The sequence below is a fragment of the Cinclus cinclus genome, chromosome 14 (assembly GCF_963662255.1).
Source record: "Cinclus cinclus chromosome 14, bCinCin1.1, whole genome shotgun sequence".
NCBI lineage: Eukaryota > Metazoa > Chordata > Aves > Passeriformes > Cinclidae > Cinclus > Cinclus cinclus.
In genome coordinates this window covers 19,107,452-19,123,527 of record NC_085059.1, presented here as the reverse complement: position 1 = coordinate 19,123,527, position 16,076 = coordinate 19,107,452, and the positions used below count along the sequence as shown (strand labels likewise).

The following is a 16,076-nucleotide window of genomic DNA, read 5'->3' as shown; positions in this document are numbered from 1 at the left end:
GGGCAGGTTTGATACGTGCGCTTTTTCTGAGACTTTCCGAGGGCTGGGCTCAGAGAAGCAGAGCCCCGGTGGTTTTGGGAGTCCTGGGGGGGGACCTTTTCCCCCTGCCTGACCCTGTGCAGCTGCAGCTGGAGATGAGGCTGAGCTGGAGAGCAGGGGTAGGAGAAGTGGGGTCTGTGAGCACAGATAGCAGCGTGCTGGGGGTTCATTCCTCCTCTATCTCCTTGCACTTCCCATTAATCCAGCTAATGGAAGGGCTTCAAGGTGCCCCTGGCAGCGCTGCCCGCCTGCTCTCAGCCAGCTGTGCTCGTGTCCTCTGCCTAAAATCACTCTCTGGGCTGGCTCCGGCTGCTGCTCCAGCCCCCGGCTTATCCTGCCCTGCATCTGCTCGTGATGCAATTCCCTGGGGAAGAGGGGAGTGTGTGAGCTGGAGCTCACATTCATTCCTGGGACATTCATCCCCGTCGAGAATGAGCGCAGCGAGGTCCTGGAAATCAGAGCCAAAGCTGGTGCCCAGAACAGGCACTGCAGAGAAAATCCCACCGGACAGTCAGATTTCTTGATAGCTGTAGCTCTGAGCTGTTACGGGAGGAAAATAAACATGGTTGAAAGAAATAACGGGGTCTGAGGAAAGGAAAGAATGTTGGGAGTATGTGAGAAGGGTTCTGCGTTGATGTGCGGAGTTGCTTTTTCCTGTGGCTTTTCCCGACGTTTCACTGCTGTCCATCTTGTTTGTCCACTTAATGAAGGGCCCTGCTCAGGGCCAGTTTTTGAGAGTTCAAGTTTTAGCTAAACCGTAATCCCATGTTAGCTCTGGTCTCGTCCTCCGTCTGAGGTCTCGCTGTGTGCTCTGACCCTGGCCGAGCTCTGCAGTGGTGACAGCAGGAGCGGGGTGGCACCACTGTGACCATTTGACAGCTCAGGCAAGCTGTGACTGCCCCCCAGCACTCATCAGTTTAAACCCAGCTTTCTCCTGCCCCACTCCATTATCTTTTCCAGGAGTTCTTCGGACACCCTCGGCTCTCTTTAGGCTCTCTTCATTTTTGGTTTGCTGCCTCTCTCCCATCCCCATCCTGCGTCCTCCTAGCACAAAGCTCTCATGGAGCCTTGGAGATGGTTTCAAATGAGGAGAAGTGGCCTTTGCTCCTTTCTGGCCTGCCCAGGTCCCCCTGCTCCAGGCTGCCAGGCTCTGGCCCCCTTTGTCACGCACCCCATGTCCCTGTGGCCGGCTGGGGTGAGCTCCCCGAGGCAGATTCCCCCCGGGATGAGGCTGAAGGTCCCTCTTTGCCCAGCCCTGAGCCCCAGACAGGTGTCTACACCCCACACTGTATTAGGGGCTTTGTGGGCAGCACCCAGGGCTCCTCTTGCAGGGATTGGAAGGAGGTGGGAGCTCCTCATCTGTGCAGTCCTACCTCGGGGGGTGTGTGCGGTTGGGAGGGAGGAAGGCTGCAGGCAGCTTCCATTCCCCGGACAGCCTTTCATCCTCTGTCCCAGGGCCACAGCCACCCTGTCTCCATCCCTGTTTACTGATGGGGCCGATAGGGCCGAGGCAGGAGGGGTTGCAGGTCCCCTTAATCGCCCTGTCACCGGCCGGACAGCCTCAGACACTCTCAGAGGATGTTGTGACTGCGCTGAATTACAATGTTTGCTGTTTCTCACTCCCCATAATTGACATTTGATAGCGACTACCGTAAAAGCGGCCGAGGGGCTGGGGCTGAGGCAGGAGCCGGGGGCTGGGGAGCCCCGCTCGCCGTCCCGGGACAGTCTGGGGACAGTTCGGGGACCTTTGTGCCTCTTCTCGTGGGGACGGGCTGGGGAGCGGCTGTGGAAACCTCCCGCGGATGCGCTGGGGGCAGTTTGGGGGTTTTGGGTTGTGACCTGGGGGGTCGGTACCTCTCCTTACAGTGAATAAATCAGCCCCAAGCCCCCGGAGAGTGGGAACGACGGTGTCGCTCCCGATCCCAGCCCGGGTCACGGGCCACTCCTTAGCGGTTCTGCCAGGCCGGGAGCCTCGAAATGCGCCTTTAAACTTCTTTTTAAAATTCCTTAAACTACAAACACCTTTTGCCGAACGCGCGGGAGGGCTTCAGAAACCCGGGGTCGGGACCGGCGGGGAAAGGCTCCCGGAGCTGGGGGAGAAGCCCCGGGATGCACAAGAACGCCAGGGACGCCAAGGTTCAGCCACTCTCTTTAATGACAACTCGCTGATCTCCGTCAGCTTGTACAGCAAAGGGCAACACGTACGAAGGGGCGGGCAGTGCATTTCCATACTAACTCACGTTTTAGTGCAGAACCCTAAGGGACCTGGCGGGCCGGAGTGTCTGTGTCCCTCGGCCAGGCTGGGAGTCTGTCTGTCCTCATCCCTGCCCTGGCCGGCAGTAGCAGCCTCGCAAGGGACACCTGGGGGTGCCGAGATGCAGAACTGACCGAACAGCGGGGACCGTACGGGAAGTGCAAAAATTAAATGTGGATGTCAATAATAATTAATATAGAGTAAAAGTTAAAAAAAGAGTTGCAGGGTTTGGCTGGGTGTTGTCAGGAACAAGTCACGCGAAATTAGCGGCTGGTTTGTAGGAAGGAAGGAGGGGAATTATCAGGGTGAAGACCCGGGTGGAAGGGGAGCGAGAGGGGCCGGGAAATGCGGGCATCCCGCACCGGTGCCTTCCTGGCCCCGCACGAAATTACCGAAACCCACCCCGTCCACGGCCACCGCACTCGTGAGATCCTCGGGGATGCTCCACTGAACCATCCTCAACCCCCGCAGCCTGGCAATGTCCCGAGCCCTGCTCGCAGGCGCATCCGCAGCCCGTCCATCCCCATCCCCGGGGCGGGCTGTGTGCGGGGCAGCTCTACCAGGCTCGGATCCCGTGCAAGGTGGAGATGCTCGCGTTGCCCTGCGGGATGGGCGTTTGCACCGAATTCAAGTCCCCCACGCTGAAGTTCATGAAGTTGTTGGCGGGTGCCGAGGGCTGCATGGGCTGCATGGAGGGGTAGTTGCAGTTGTAGTTGGCGTTGCAGGCGGGGCTGTTGTAGTTGGTGTACGCGGGGTAGGCGTTGTAGCTGTAGGGGTTAATGCTGACATTGTAGGGTGAGCTGTAGGGGGAAGATTCCCCCAGGCAGGGCTTCCCATCGCGCACCAGCACCGGCACCGCGATCCGCCGCGGGGGAGGGATCCCCACCATTTCTAGCGTCTGGTCCTGTCTCTGCCTTTTGCATTTGTACCTTCGATTCTGGAACCAAATTTTCACCTGGGTGGAGGTGAGCTTTAGCACGTTCGCTAGGTGGTCCCTCTCGGGGGCCGAGAGGTATTTCTGCTGCTTGAACCTTCTCTCCAGTTCGTACACTTGGGCTTGAGAAAAGAGGACGCGAGGTTTCCTCCTTTTCCTCTGTCTGGGGCGCTCGGGATCTTCCAGGTCTCTTTTCTCCTGCTCCAGGCTTTTGTGTAGGGAACATAGCTCTGCAGCAAAATAAACGGGCCAAGGGAAAAAAAAAAAAAAAAAAAAAAAAAAAAACAGAAAAAAAAGGCGGGAGGAAAAAATTGTGCAAAAAATTATAAATCAGTATTTAATAAAGAGGGTGTAACGTGAGCGAATCCTGGCTCTTCCTTGGCCTCGCAGGCCGCTGTGGCCACCCGCTCCTGCAGCAACGAGACCGGCCCTGCCCCGCTCTTTAGGTACCTCTTCAGCAAACTTCCCGTCTTTTTGTTTTGGTTTGGAAACAGCGGTGCCCCGTGCACTGATGTGAGCCTCGCCCGCCTGTGCCCCAGCCCGGGTTTATCGCTCGTAGCTTTGTGCTGAAAGCCACCCCGACCCCCGAGCGAGTCAGGAATCGCATTTGTTACCCGGTTCCTGTCCAAACTCCAGGTCTCGCGTGTCACCCTCGGGCAGGGGCACAGCCCTGGGGGGGTCTCCGGGCCGGGGTCAGCGGGACCCTCAGGCGGGTGAGCCCCGCTCCTGCAGCGCAGGGCCCGGCAGGGGATAAAGACGCTGCGGGCCCCGAGACCGAGCTGTGCCCTGTTCCCCGCAGTCCTGGGGACCCCTAATCCCGCTCGGGGACCGCCATCCCCCTGCTTTCCCTTCTTCTCCGAGCCCCCCGCAGCTGCGCTTGGCTTTACCTTTCTTGTCTGCCTTGGCCTCCTTGGCCGAATCCATCTCCACGTAGCTCTTCACGTAGTAGGAGCCGGGGAAGGCGGCCGTGGTTTTGCTGGGGGGAGGCTCGGGCAGCTCCTCCCGCAGGTCGGGCAGGGCTGGGGGCTCAGCACCGAACGCCTCCTGCTTGAACGTGGCCAGCATGCAGGACGGGGAGGCCAGCGATGCCAGCTCCATGGAGCCCAGGCCGCCCTGCTGCTGCTGCTGCTCCAGGTTCAGAATATCCTTCACCGAGAAGGGGGTCGTTGTCACAGGGCTAGGAAACATTGCGGAGGACAGCGGGGCAGCGGCCGCAGCCCAGGGTCATGGAAAAGTAGGTGGGGAAGAGCCAAGGTGGAGCAGTGGTGGAGCGTGGGCTCCCGGAGGGGGCACATAGCATTCCCGAGAGTAGCCCTGGACTTGTGCACTGCGGCCAGGTAGGAGCGGACCATAAGGCGAGGGAAGGAGGGACTAGGCAGTTTTTGGGTGACTTTAGCTTTCTATTGGCCAACATTGCGGTGATGGTATGAGAGATGCAAAGTTCCATGTCACCTAATATAGTAATACATCTCAAAAACAGCTCCGCTCTTTTAAAGGGGCGGCACTGCATTTATCCAGCTTTGCAGCGGCGAGTTTGTTCATCCATTTGAAGAAAAAAAAAACAAACAAACAACACAAAAAACCTAAAAAGAATGGCCTAATGCGTAAAAAAGCATTATCTGACGCTATCTATCATACAGTCAGATTAAATAAACAGGCCGGGAGGAAACCATCAACCAAATATGTGCTGATTTAATTTTTTTTTTTTAAGCGAGAGAACGGAGGTTTTGTTTTTAGTATTCTGCAATATCCGATAGCAGGAACTAAAAAACGGGAGTTCACCGCTGTGTGAAGCGCTCAGGAGGAGATCCGCTCTCAGGTTTTATACAGCTATTCATATTCTGAAACAGGACAGTGATTGCAAAGTCCAGTTGACAGGAAAGAGACCCTGAGTAGCCCCTGCCTGGCGCTGGAGAGAGAAATGCCGACTGGGTTTTCCTCTCATTTGTTTGTAAAGCTTTCAAACAAAAATGCGGCACTGTCTGGGAAAAAAAAAATAAAAATCAACCAAAAGAAGAGTGGGTGAAGGTGTCGCAAAATATCCAGGGGTAAGAGAGGAGTGAGTAAAGCAAGGGGCTTCACTCTCCCCGGCCGGGTGGGTGCTTGGCCCCGGTTCATGCGGCAGAGGTGGGGCTCATTCATTTAACTCGCATGGAGTCGCTAAAATAAACCTGAGCTGCAAAGCCGCAGGTTACGGAGGGGCGCTTTGGGGCTTTGTGGGTTATGGGGGCGGCGAGAAAAAAAAAAAGGAAATAAAGAATCTCCTTTAGCGCTCCAGCGCCCGGCAGAGGGAGGCAAGGGGATGGGCCGGGTGGGAGCAGAGCAGAGAAACCCTGAAGGGATGCGGTGAATTTGGGGGGCTCTTGGCTGAGCCCCGCTCTCGGAAGCGGCGGGGTCAGAGCTGTGCAAATCCTTTCTCCTCCCGCAGGACGGACCCTCCGGGGCGGCTGGAAAGGTGAGCACCTGCCCACCCCCAGCAGGACGGACCCCGAGATTTTGTGTCTTGGCACCCGGGCTCTCTTCTGGGGAGTTTAATTCTGGATGTTTTTGCGGGCGGTGCTGCCCGGAGCCGCAGCATCCCCAGCGCTCGCAGCCGCCCGCGGGGGCTGCGCTGGGAGCGATTTGTTGGCGAAGCAGCCCCGGATCTGGCGATGACAGTCGGAGCGATCCCTGTGAATGGGGAGGACTGAAATATTGCCATTTAATGAGGGGAGGGGTCGGCCAAGCGGCCAACTCGATCTTCGCGGCTGCGTTTCCTGCAGACTGCCCTGGGAAATAACTCCCGGGGACGGATGCTGCTCTGGTGCAGGAGGAAGGGTGAAGTGCCCGGGGAATGTGGAGGGGCTCTGCAGAGTGTTTGCGGCACCCCTGCCCCTCCGCGGGCTTTCCTAAACTCGTCGCCTCCTTTTTATTACAAGTTTATAGGCATAGATTAGATACAGGCTAAAATAGCGAAGTGACGCCGATCACCCCCAAAGCCAGAGCCGCATCCCCGTCCTACGGGATGGGAGAGACGGCTTCCAGCGCTCCTTTCCTTTATCCCGGGCTAAAACGCCCTTCCCAGGCCAGGTTTGAAGCTCGCAGAGCCGTTCCTGCCCCGGAGGTTTCCCTTGTGCCCGGGGAAGCGGCGGGGTCCGGCCCGGAGCGCATGCCGGGGGCTGGGACGACAATCCGGGATTAATTGAGGATTGCCCGGCTCCCTCCAGCCCCCCGGTCACACGGCGGCTGCCGATCGATGTGGGCCCGGCTGCAGAGGGTGGAAGTGATTAATTGAACGATAAGCCGGAGCTATCATTTGGAATGTCATTAATGCGTCGGGGAGACATTCATTGGAGACAGACAGCGTTATCTCCGCTTTATCTTCAACAATGCATCACTTTTAATACTGCAGTTTAGAAACAAATGGGGGCTTTAGCCTTAGCCCTTCTCTTCGTGTTTATATTTTTGGAAGACTCACAACTAGTGGGAGTCCCGGGCTCGGCCCCCTGATAAATGAACATTAGCACTTTTTAGAACTACTGTATCAACAAAAAGAGCTGCAGGGCCGCAATAATTGGTGAAAAAGCAAACACTCCGCAAAGAGAGGCCAGGTCTGCTCTGTGTCCGGCTGATTGATGAATAAGTTACTGACATACAGCAGCTCACGGACTTTCCGGGTCGGGGCTCAACACTCATTCCTCCCCCGTTTCCCACCTCCTTTCTCCCTTTCCCGAGACTCTCCAGCAGCCCGCTGAAGCCAGGCTCCGGCTGTCCAGCGGCGGGGACCAAGGTGACCGCTCCCCCCAGCTCCGGACACTGCTCACAGCCCGAAGGGCCCTGCCCGGGTGTCCCGATGGAGCCACGGGTGGGGACCCCGAATACTCCCGCATCACTTTATAAGTTTTGCGGACCCGTTTTTGATAGCGTTTAAATAAATAAAATAATAAATAATAATAATGAGTTAAAGCGAGCCAAGCCCCCTGAAACACTTCCTGCAGACCCAAGGGTGTAAGTGGGGGTGATAGGGTGAAAAACCCGCTGCTATTTTTCTGGCTGTCAGGGGAAAGTGGGGGTGTCCTGTCTGCCCCCGCTGGCTTCACGCGGTTTGCTGGTTGCTCTCCTTGTCCCCTCGAGACTGAGCCTGCCCTGGCCTCTCGCAGGCGAGGCTGTCGTCCACACCCGCTCGTTGCTTCTCTCCGGGATTGCTCTTTGTGATTAGTGTTGAGTTTAGTGTGGTTTTGTATTATCTTTTGTGTGCTATTTTTTCTTAAAAAAAAAGAAAAAAACAAAACAAAACAAAAAAAAACAAAAAAACTTTTCTTGCTGAAGCCACCCAAACAAATAGAAAATATCCCCAACCCCGCTATTAGCTCCAGAGGGCACATCCTCTCTCCCTCTGAGCTTTCGACACCTCGGACTGTTTAGAGAGAGAGATGGTACCTTTTAAAAAAGTTTTCCTCTTAATCCCAGTCGGTTAAGATGTCCAGGGCCCCCTCCCGTTCTAATTCCCAGCTATCTCCCGAGGACTCTGTTTATACCTCGCCAGTAAACGCCGGGGTTTGAAACCTTGTCACTAATTGAGTGCTAACACTTCAGGTGCTATAGATTTGTTAAGAGCCAGTAGTCCAGAAATAGCCTATTAGGGTTTCCTTGCGAGAACCGGTGCCAATCTCCCGGCTCCCACCGTGGCTCCGGGAGCCGCCGGGACCCCGGGATCTCTGCGGGTCCCCGAGTGCTCCCCGGAGTCTTTTGGGCAGTAATTCTTTCCAAGCCATTGGGAAAGGGTGCTGTGAACCGGCGAGCTCAATAGATCCTGCCGGGAGTGTCGAGGTCCACCGAGAGTCCAGGAGGGCTTTTAGGGGCTAATGGGGGCGGCTGGAGCCAGGGAAGGTTTTGTTGTCGCTCCTCTGGAATTCTGCAGAGGGAAAAGGGTTTGGAGCTGTCCAGGCACTCCGCTCTGCTGCAGCTAAAACCTCCTTTCCTTCATACATTTTTTCTTCCCCTTTATTTCCCCCATTTTAAAAAATTGGGGTTTTTTATTCTCTTCTTTCCCCCTATTCTTTTTTTTTTTTTTTTTTTTTTTTTTAAATTCTCCTCTTTTCCCCCGCAGTCCTTTTAAGCTTTAACGAAGCTCGCCTTTTCCAGCCGTCAAAAAGAGTTCGGACCTTGACGTGAAGCCGGCCTTGGAGAGGGGCCCGGGGATTCCTCCGGGTCAACCTCGGTACCGGGCGGCGGGGCCGGAGCCAGGGCAGCCGGGTGACCCCTGCCACCCTTGCCACCACCGCCGGCTATTCAGGAAATAATCGTTCCCCTTCCCTCCCTGCAAACCGGAGGGAGAGCGCGGATGCAGCCGAGTGTCCGGGCAGAGCCTTCCCTTTATTACAGTGCAGTTGATGCAGAGCCCCGGGTAAACCTCCCCGGTTCTCTCTGGGTTTGGGAACCCCAGCCCCGGGCTAGCCCGGTCGCTTTTTCCCACCTCCGTCGGTGACTCGGGTGGGTGACTTGGATAGCAAATGCCTCCGTGGAGTTTCCCCTCCTGCCCTGGGCTCCGTGCCTGGAATGTGACAATTCAGCTGGTCCTTGCACCTCGGGTGCTGGTTTTTCCAGCAAGTTGGGAGCGGGGCAGATAAATGAAAAGCTTTAATTTCGCCCTGCCTGTATTTTTTTTTTCTTTTTGTTTTCTTTCCTGCTTGTAACTGTGCTGGGTTCGCCATTGAAGAGAGAGCGATGGGGGAATTCTCCAAACTTCCCGTCTCCCTCTCCCCGTCCCCGGGCAGCGGTCGCGTTATTTGCGCTTGTTTAGGACCCGCCGATTTTCTGCGCTCAAGAAAAAGGTTTTTTTATGCGTCCAGGTAATCCCCAAAGCGCTCGTTCGTTACGTTTCCATGGGGAACGCACTCAGGGCGAGAGCCGTACGGTGATTTTTAGGCACGGGGAATTAAACGACCGAAGAGACTTTGATGTGACAACGCTCTGTCACACGCCGGGACGCACCGGTGTCCGGCGATGGACAGGAAAAGAGTTTCAAAACGAAATACATTGCGGGTACCGTGAAGTCTGGGCTGCTTCGAAGGACAGAGCTCTAAAAGCGGCGGGGCTTTGTCCCCATCTGCATCCCCCGGCCTGAGGGGAACGGCAGCGGTGCTGGGCCGGGAAGCCCGAAACTGCCGCAAGATTTCAGGGTGTTTGCGGCTTGTCTGTCCGCACGATGTTTTCCAGAGGAGATAAAGGTCTGACTTCTCGGGTACTTCCTGCTGGCCGTGTAAAATCCGATCCGTCTTGCGATGTCACCGTGCGCGCTCGGCGCTCCTCGGGAGCCCGGGGGGGCAGGGCCGGTCAGGGGCGGTCACGTTGAACATGAGAGGGTGTTCGGGCTTTATTTGTCTTCAAAGTGTTCCGTCCTCACCCGCACGGGTGAAGGACCCGCCGCGTTCCCGGCATTGCCCTGCCCGGGGGCTGCGCGTCCCCCCGGGGCTCCCGTGGCAGGATCCATCCCCGTCCGGCCCCTACCCTCTGGAAAAGCCGCTTCTTGAAGGATCAGCTCCGCCGAGACGGATGGGAGGATGAACACGGGCGACTTGAGTTACAGAGCCCTGACCCCTGGCGTCTCCCGGCCGTGTCCCCCTTGCTCCCCAGCCTGTGACCCCCAGACGGAGAGCCATGAAATCGGCTGTCCTGGGCGAGCTGCGGAGGGAGGGCTGTGTGTCCCCTTTCCCCGTCCCCTTTTCTCTTTCCCCTATCCCCATTCCCCCGTCCCTTTTCCCCCGTTCCCTCTTCCCTTCCCCTTTTTTCTTTTCCCCGTCACCTTTTCCCTACCCCTGCCCCCTTTCCCACTCTTCCCTTCCCTCTTTTCCCTTTTCCCCTCTCCCCTTTTCCCCTTTCTCTTTTCCCCTTTCTCTTTTCCCCTTTCTCTTTTCCCCTTTCTCTTTTCCCCTTTCTCTTTTCCCCTTTCTCTTTTCCCCTTTCTCTTTTCCCCTTTCTCTTTTCCCCTTTCTCTTTTCCCCTTTCTCTTTTCCCCTTTCTCTTTTCCCCTTTCTCTTTTCCCCTTTCTCTTTTCCCCTTTCTCTTTTCCCCTTTCTCTTTTCCCCTTTCTCTTTTCCCCTTTCTCTTTTCCCCTTTCTCTTTTCCCCTTTCTCTTTTCCCCTTTCTCTTTTCCCCTTTCTCTTTTCCCCTTTCTCTTTTCCCCTTTCTCTTTTCCCCTTTCTCTTTTCCCCTTTTCCCTTTCTCTTCTCCCCGTTTCCCCTTTCTCCTCTCCCCTTTCCCCATCTCCTTCCCCATCCCTGCCGGGCCTGCTCGGGATGGCCTCTCTGCCTTTTCTTGCTTCAGAAAGGCGAATTCCAGGTTCGGTCCCGCTTCTTTTGCCGCACTTGGCGCTTGGGCTGCCCCGAGGGAGCCTCCTCCCCGTCCCGGGGATTTCTCCTCCGCTTCCCAGGGTGACGCTCCTGCTGGGAGCGCCGCGCCTCTTGCAGGTAATAATAAATGATATCAAAAAACCACAGGAATCTTTCCTCCAAAACCAACATCCCCTCCAAATTCAACAAACCGACAAATATATATATATAAAAATATATTAAAAAGTGTATATATATATACATATATGAAGAAAGGAATACCTCCTGCTACCACGGAACTCTCGGACCCGCGATTATCTTTGCCCTGAGATGCGTTTGGCAGAATCAGTTCTTCCTTTCCCACTCCTGAATTCTGCAAACGGAGGGAAAAGCTCAACCCTGCCGGAGCAGGATCAGGACTTTGGGCTATTTTATTTTATATTTTTTTTTTTTGGGGGGGGGGGGGGGGGGGGGGGAAGCGGGGAAATTATCCGTTTTTAGGTTCTGTAAAGCTCTGACGGGGAATGGATTGGTTTCTCCAATTTGTTTCATTTTTGCATACTCTCCGGAAAGCAAAACTCCAGGTGCTCCCGCAGCTTCTTTTATAGACAGAGAGTTTTTGGAAAGAAATTCCTCCAGATTTGAAATATATAAGAAAGATAATCTGGTAAATACACGCACGAGAAAGGGTTTTCATCAGCATTATGAATGTATAAGTTACCGTGCATAAAACACAGATATTTCAATGCAGGGCAAGAAGAAAGGGGTAGAAAGAAACGAAAATCGTGTAGAAGTTCTTCTAAAATTTTAACTTGTTCTTTTATTTTTTTTTCCTGTCCTGAGTAAAAGTTTTGGATATCTTTGCGAGTTTATTATTATTATTATTATTGTTGCAAAGAAACGTGGCATTAATAAAACCAGATCTAAATTTTTATTCCCAAAATTTCACCTTAATTATCAGCCCGTTTTTCAGCGGTAAAGGGCAAGCACCTTTTAAACGGGAACCTTAATTTTTTTTTTTCCCTCGGAGCCCTGGAAATCCAAAAAAAAAAAAACAAACAAACAAAAAAAAAAAAAACCTAGAGGACAGGAGGAAGAAGAGCCCGGGTGCCTCGGTGCTTTCCTCCCTACCAGCTCTATGCGATCCCTGCCCTGCTCAAACCCAGCCGCCGCCGCCTTTTCTGTTTGTCAATTAAAGAACAAAAACAACATCAACATTTCCAAGTGAAACGCACAAAACGTAAATCACCCTTTAATTTCTCGGGCAGGGTTTATTTGTTACAGAATAGGAAGGATTTGGGGCTCTTAAACTTTTGTCCGCTTTCCTCCCGGGCGGTCCTTTGGAGTTACTTTTGGTTTTTAATTACATCCTATCTGCCGTGCCTCAAAGCTAAAATTAGTGAGAGGAGCCGGCGGGGGCCGCGCTGTTTTTGGGAAAGAAGGAATCAGAGGGAAGGGATCAACCCCGAGGAGCTGCCCGGGAGAAGGGGTTTGGGTGGATCTTGGCTTTGGGATGCGGGGTTTGTGTCACCCGGGGGTGGGGGGTTCCTGCAGAGCTGATTTTTAAAGCCAGGACAGGGATCTCCATCCCCTGGCCGCGTTATTGCTGCGCTCGGGGTCATTGCAAGCCCCGGCTGAGCATCCCCAGAGCTCTGCAGCTTTGTGTGTCCGCAGGAGTGCACATTCCTGGGACAGCACCTGCTGCAGGTGGAGGGAGGAGAGAGCTCGGGGACCGTGGTGCTGCAGAAAAAACCCTAAAAACCACTAAAAACCACTAAAACCCACTCGAGCCCCATCTCCAGGCCCTGTCTCTCCATCTCTCTGATGTGGGAAATGATCCCTGGGGAGGCACTGCAGCTTTTGGGGCACGTTCACATTTAAGGTTAGAGCTGGAGACAGGAAAGATCCTTTCCTCTCATTTCTGTTGTTTTCCTGACCCTGGCCCAGTGCAGTTTTTAATGTTCAGCCTTGATCAGAGCTCAAGAGGACATTTCCTCCTCCAGTGTTTCTCTGGGCAAAGAGGCACCACCAGATTTTTTCCATAATGATGAAAACATCTGGCCCTCTCTGAGCTGTCAGCCTCTGCTCTGCTTCTTCCCAGATGCCTTCCCCACTCCAGCCCTGCAGCTGCCCCAGCACAGCCCCTCGGTGCCCAAGGAATTCCCGACCTCCAGCTCAGGGATACTCGACACTGTCCACACAGAGGGACCACGATTCTCATTCCCTGGATTTGGATTTTAGGCACAGCCGGCCCAGGGAGGTGGAAATCTCTGCCCTGAATTATTTTCTGAGGCTTTTTCCCTTCACTGTGTCCAACAGAAGTTGTTTCCGCCGCTGCGTGTGTAAGTGTAGCTCAGGATTAGCTGCTTCCATCCTGGAATGAGGGGGTGCATCCATGCTTTCAGCCAGGGTACTGATTCTCACTGCCAAAAGATGCTTTAGTAATAATGTGCTCTTAGTTTTATGTGTCAAGAGTCAGATCAGGCATCCACTTTTTTAAAAAAGAGATAAAAAACTCCCCAAAAAGAAATAAGGAAAACACTGATTCAATAAGATCCTAAAGTGTTGATCAAATTGTAAACGCCTGAATTACAAGGATCTCTCGTGTGCTTGAATTTTCATAACAGAACTGAGGTGAACAATTAGAAACTTTATTGACATAGTGATTTAAAAGAAGGAAAGTCATGAAACGGAACCACCCCTGGAAAGTGAACAAAGGTACATCCCAGTGGAATTACTGAAAAAATAAATACCTTCTTAGGCCACAAGAAAATGCTCTGAAAGATGCATTTGGCTCCAAGTAGTCAGAGCAGCTCTCAGGATTTCAGCATATAAAAGGAAAGGGGGCGATGTCCTATGTTTAAAAATATGACTTTACTTAGTCCCAAAGAAGAATAAACAAAGCAAACCCAAAATCCTCAATGTCTCTAGAGAAAAAAAAGTGTTTAACCACAATTCTAAACTATCCTTTTCCTTGTCCCTCACCACTTTTTAAAAAATGGACAAGTAACAGTGCCAAGCTCCAAAGCCCTGTGTCATATTCCAGCCTCTCCAGCTTCACTCTCATCGATGCCAAAGTTCATGGAAGAACAATAATATTTACAAAACATGAACCTGATCCAGTAGTTCACATTCAGGCACCGCTCTGCACTTAAGGTGATGGAAGCTGTGGCAAAACAGAGCAGAAAATCCCAACGTATCTCCTGTCCTGGGAACTTGAATTTCATCAGGGATGTGAAAGCTCTGCTGGGCTGAGCCTTGGCTGCGCTGGTGCAGAGGATTTTGGTGTTGTGCAGGAGGAGGCAGTGGGCTGGGATGACTCCATGGTGGAGATCTAATGGAAGGAGATTCTCATTCCCATTCCTGTCCTCATTCCCACCCATTTATTCTGAAGGACTTGTTAGCATTAGCTGGATTAAAGTTCCTGTAGGATAAAATGTCCTGCAGTAGGGATTTCTGCTCTACGTTTTGAGGGCAGTAAATGCTGTTGTCTCTGTGTACATTTTTATTGTAAGCTCCGCTGGCCCTGCAGTAAATCCTCATTTTAAAAAAAGCCCCTTGTATGAGCAGAGTGACTCTGAGCTACTTTTTATATGTATCACACATGAGCAAAAGTGAGGGGAAAGGGACACTGTGAGCTGCAAAGCCAGGCCCTCAGCACTCAGGATGTGACTCTGTCGTGTACGTTCCCTGTCAGGCTCTTGGGTTTATTTCAGCTCTGCCTTTCCCCCCTAAAGCCTGTGTCCCCCAAAGTACACAGGATGCACAGTGCTCGTGCAGCAAAGCAGCAATTCAATATTTAGTTTTATCCCCGTTGTTGAGCTCCCAGCCTTGTTCCACAGCAAGATCCTAAACCTCAGAGTTTTTCAGTTCCTCTTTCGTTTCAGGGGTGTCCACGTGCTCTGAAGGTATGAGAGACTCTGCCTTTGCCTATCCCACATGTGGAGAGGAAATAACCCGGGAGTTTTAGCCCTGGATTTAAGGTGCAGATTGTGAAAAGCATCCATGGACTTGGGGTACTCCATGTAAGATTGCTGCAGTGTGAATGAAAAGAATTTTGGAGCTTAAAAGATGCTACAGCATTCCAGGCGTGGAGAAAGCCTGGAGAAATTGCTATTCAATAGGGGGTAACTCGGTTATGTTTAGGAGATTCTCATGTAGATAACAACAATTCAAGCTCCTGGTGCAAAGGCGAAATCTTCTAAATGCACAGATGTGCTACAATCACTGAAAGCAAAAGCCCAAAAAGGATTTTCCAGATGTATTGTTTTCCAGCCCTGTTCTCCCCTGAGGCTTTCCAAATAAAGCAGGTGGATAGAGGTTCCAAAAAAGGGGCAGGTACATTTTGGCTCAGCTGCTAAAAAGTGTTCAGCAAGCGAAAATAATGGAAGTATCAGTCTAGTCTCCATTAGGTGGAGAGCCAGGGATGAGAAGCTTCTCCAGCTGGCCAGTTTGGAAAGATTTTGTGCACGAACAAGAAACAGGCAAAAAAAAAAAAAAAAAAAGGAGTTTGCCTTGGGTAAATGCCCTGAACTGATAGTTTACAAATTGTCCTCCCACTCAGGCAGCCCCTTTCTTTGGGATGAGAAAATCTGCTGCAGACAGGTGCCACCAACACGTGCATCTGCTCCACCTGCAGGCACTTGCACCGTACTAAAGCTAGAAAAAAGTGGAGCTCCTTGCTTGTTTTTTGTTTACTTTCCACTTTTTAAATTGAAATCCGTCTAATTAAGGTTCTTCAAGTGAACAGCCCATTTGTACAAACCTGCAGCATCCTGCCTTCCTGCTTTTTACAGGGAATGCTCTCAGCCTGCTCGGTATCAGCTCTGTCTGGTTTGGGACACCCCATCCTTGAGTGGCTTCACTTTTATCAGTGGTGCTGGGACATTTCTCTGCTGGGAAAAACCATCCTTAGCAACAGAAGCTGTTACTTCATCAGAAAGGTGTGAGGTGGGCCTGGCTTTTGATCACTTGATTAACTCAGACTCGATGTGAGCACTGTGGCAACTCCACCAAGGCATCCTGTCAAACCCATCCCTTTCTCCTTCCTGCCATCCAAGGCTCCAGATAAGCAATGGTGAGATGTCTGTCTGGCTGATGGAACCAGCAGTTTCTGGTCTAATCCACGCTGGGCTACAGCACAAGTGTCTACCAAGGATCATTATGTTTTATGCAATACATGCTGGTGGGTAAATTTAGAGTTGACAAGTCCCTTCCACAATTGGAGGACTCAAGGACAGTCCTATCAGGTGGCAACTGGCTGGGGGAGTATTTATAATCCGTTTGCTGACTGGAATTAATATGAATCTGTCATCCCTTGTGCCACTTGGGAAACCACGTAACCAAGGGCTGACGGTGCCAATAGCTGTGGGAGATCTTTTTTGGCAATAGCTGGATGTGTTTTTCCCGACTGATTTCAGAAAAAGTTGTCACTGAGATAAAGCACTGTCTGGATGCTCTGTTCTCTGAGCCCTGCAGACTTGGGGAAACGGGACATTTGACACGGGCAGGAGATTGTGGTGTGGGGGCAGCCAAGGCA

At 52.6% G+C, this 16,076-nt stretch overlaps 1 protein-coding gene across 1 annotated transcript; it reads right to left on the bottom strand.

The window, feature by feature from the left end:
• Nucleotides 1-2,849: 2,849 nt before the first annotated feature.
• Nucleotides 2,850-4,415, bottom strand: NKX2-5 (NK2 homeobox 5). The gene is made up of 2 exons (XM_062502246.1): nucleotides 4,115-4,415; nucleotides 2,850-3,457 (listed from the first exon to the last, which is right to left on the bottom strand). Exons 1-2 carry the CDS (start codon nucleotides 4,413-4,415, stop codon nucleotides 2,850-2,852), a joined length of 909 nt encoding a protein of 302 aa, XP_062358230.1.
• Nucleotides 4,416-16,076: the final 11,661 nt, after the last annotated feature.

Excerpts from the sequence above, each read along its gene's own strand:
- NKX2-5 (XM_062502246.1), bottom strand. The coding sequence starts at position 4,415 with ATGTTTCCTAGCCCTGTGACAACGACCCCCTTCTCGGTGAAGGATATT. Across the intron at positions 3,458-4,114 it reads GGCCAAGGCAGACAAGAAAG|AGCTATGTTCCCTACACAAA; the intron begins GTAAAGCCAAGC and ends ATTTTGCTGCAG.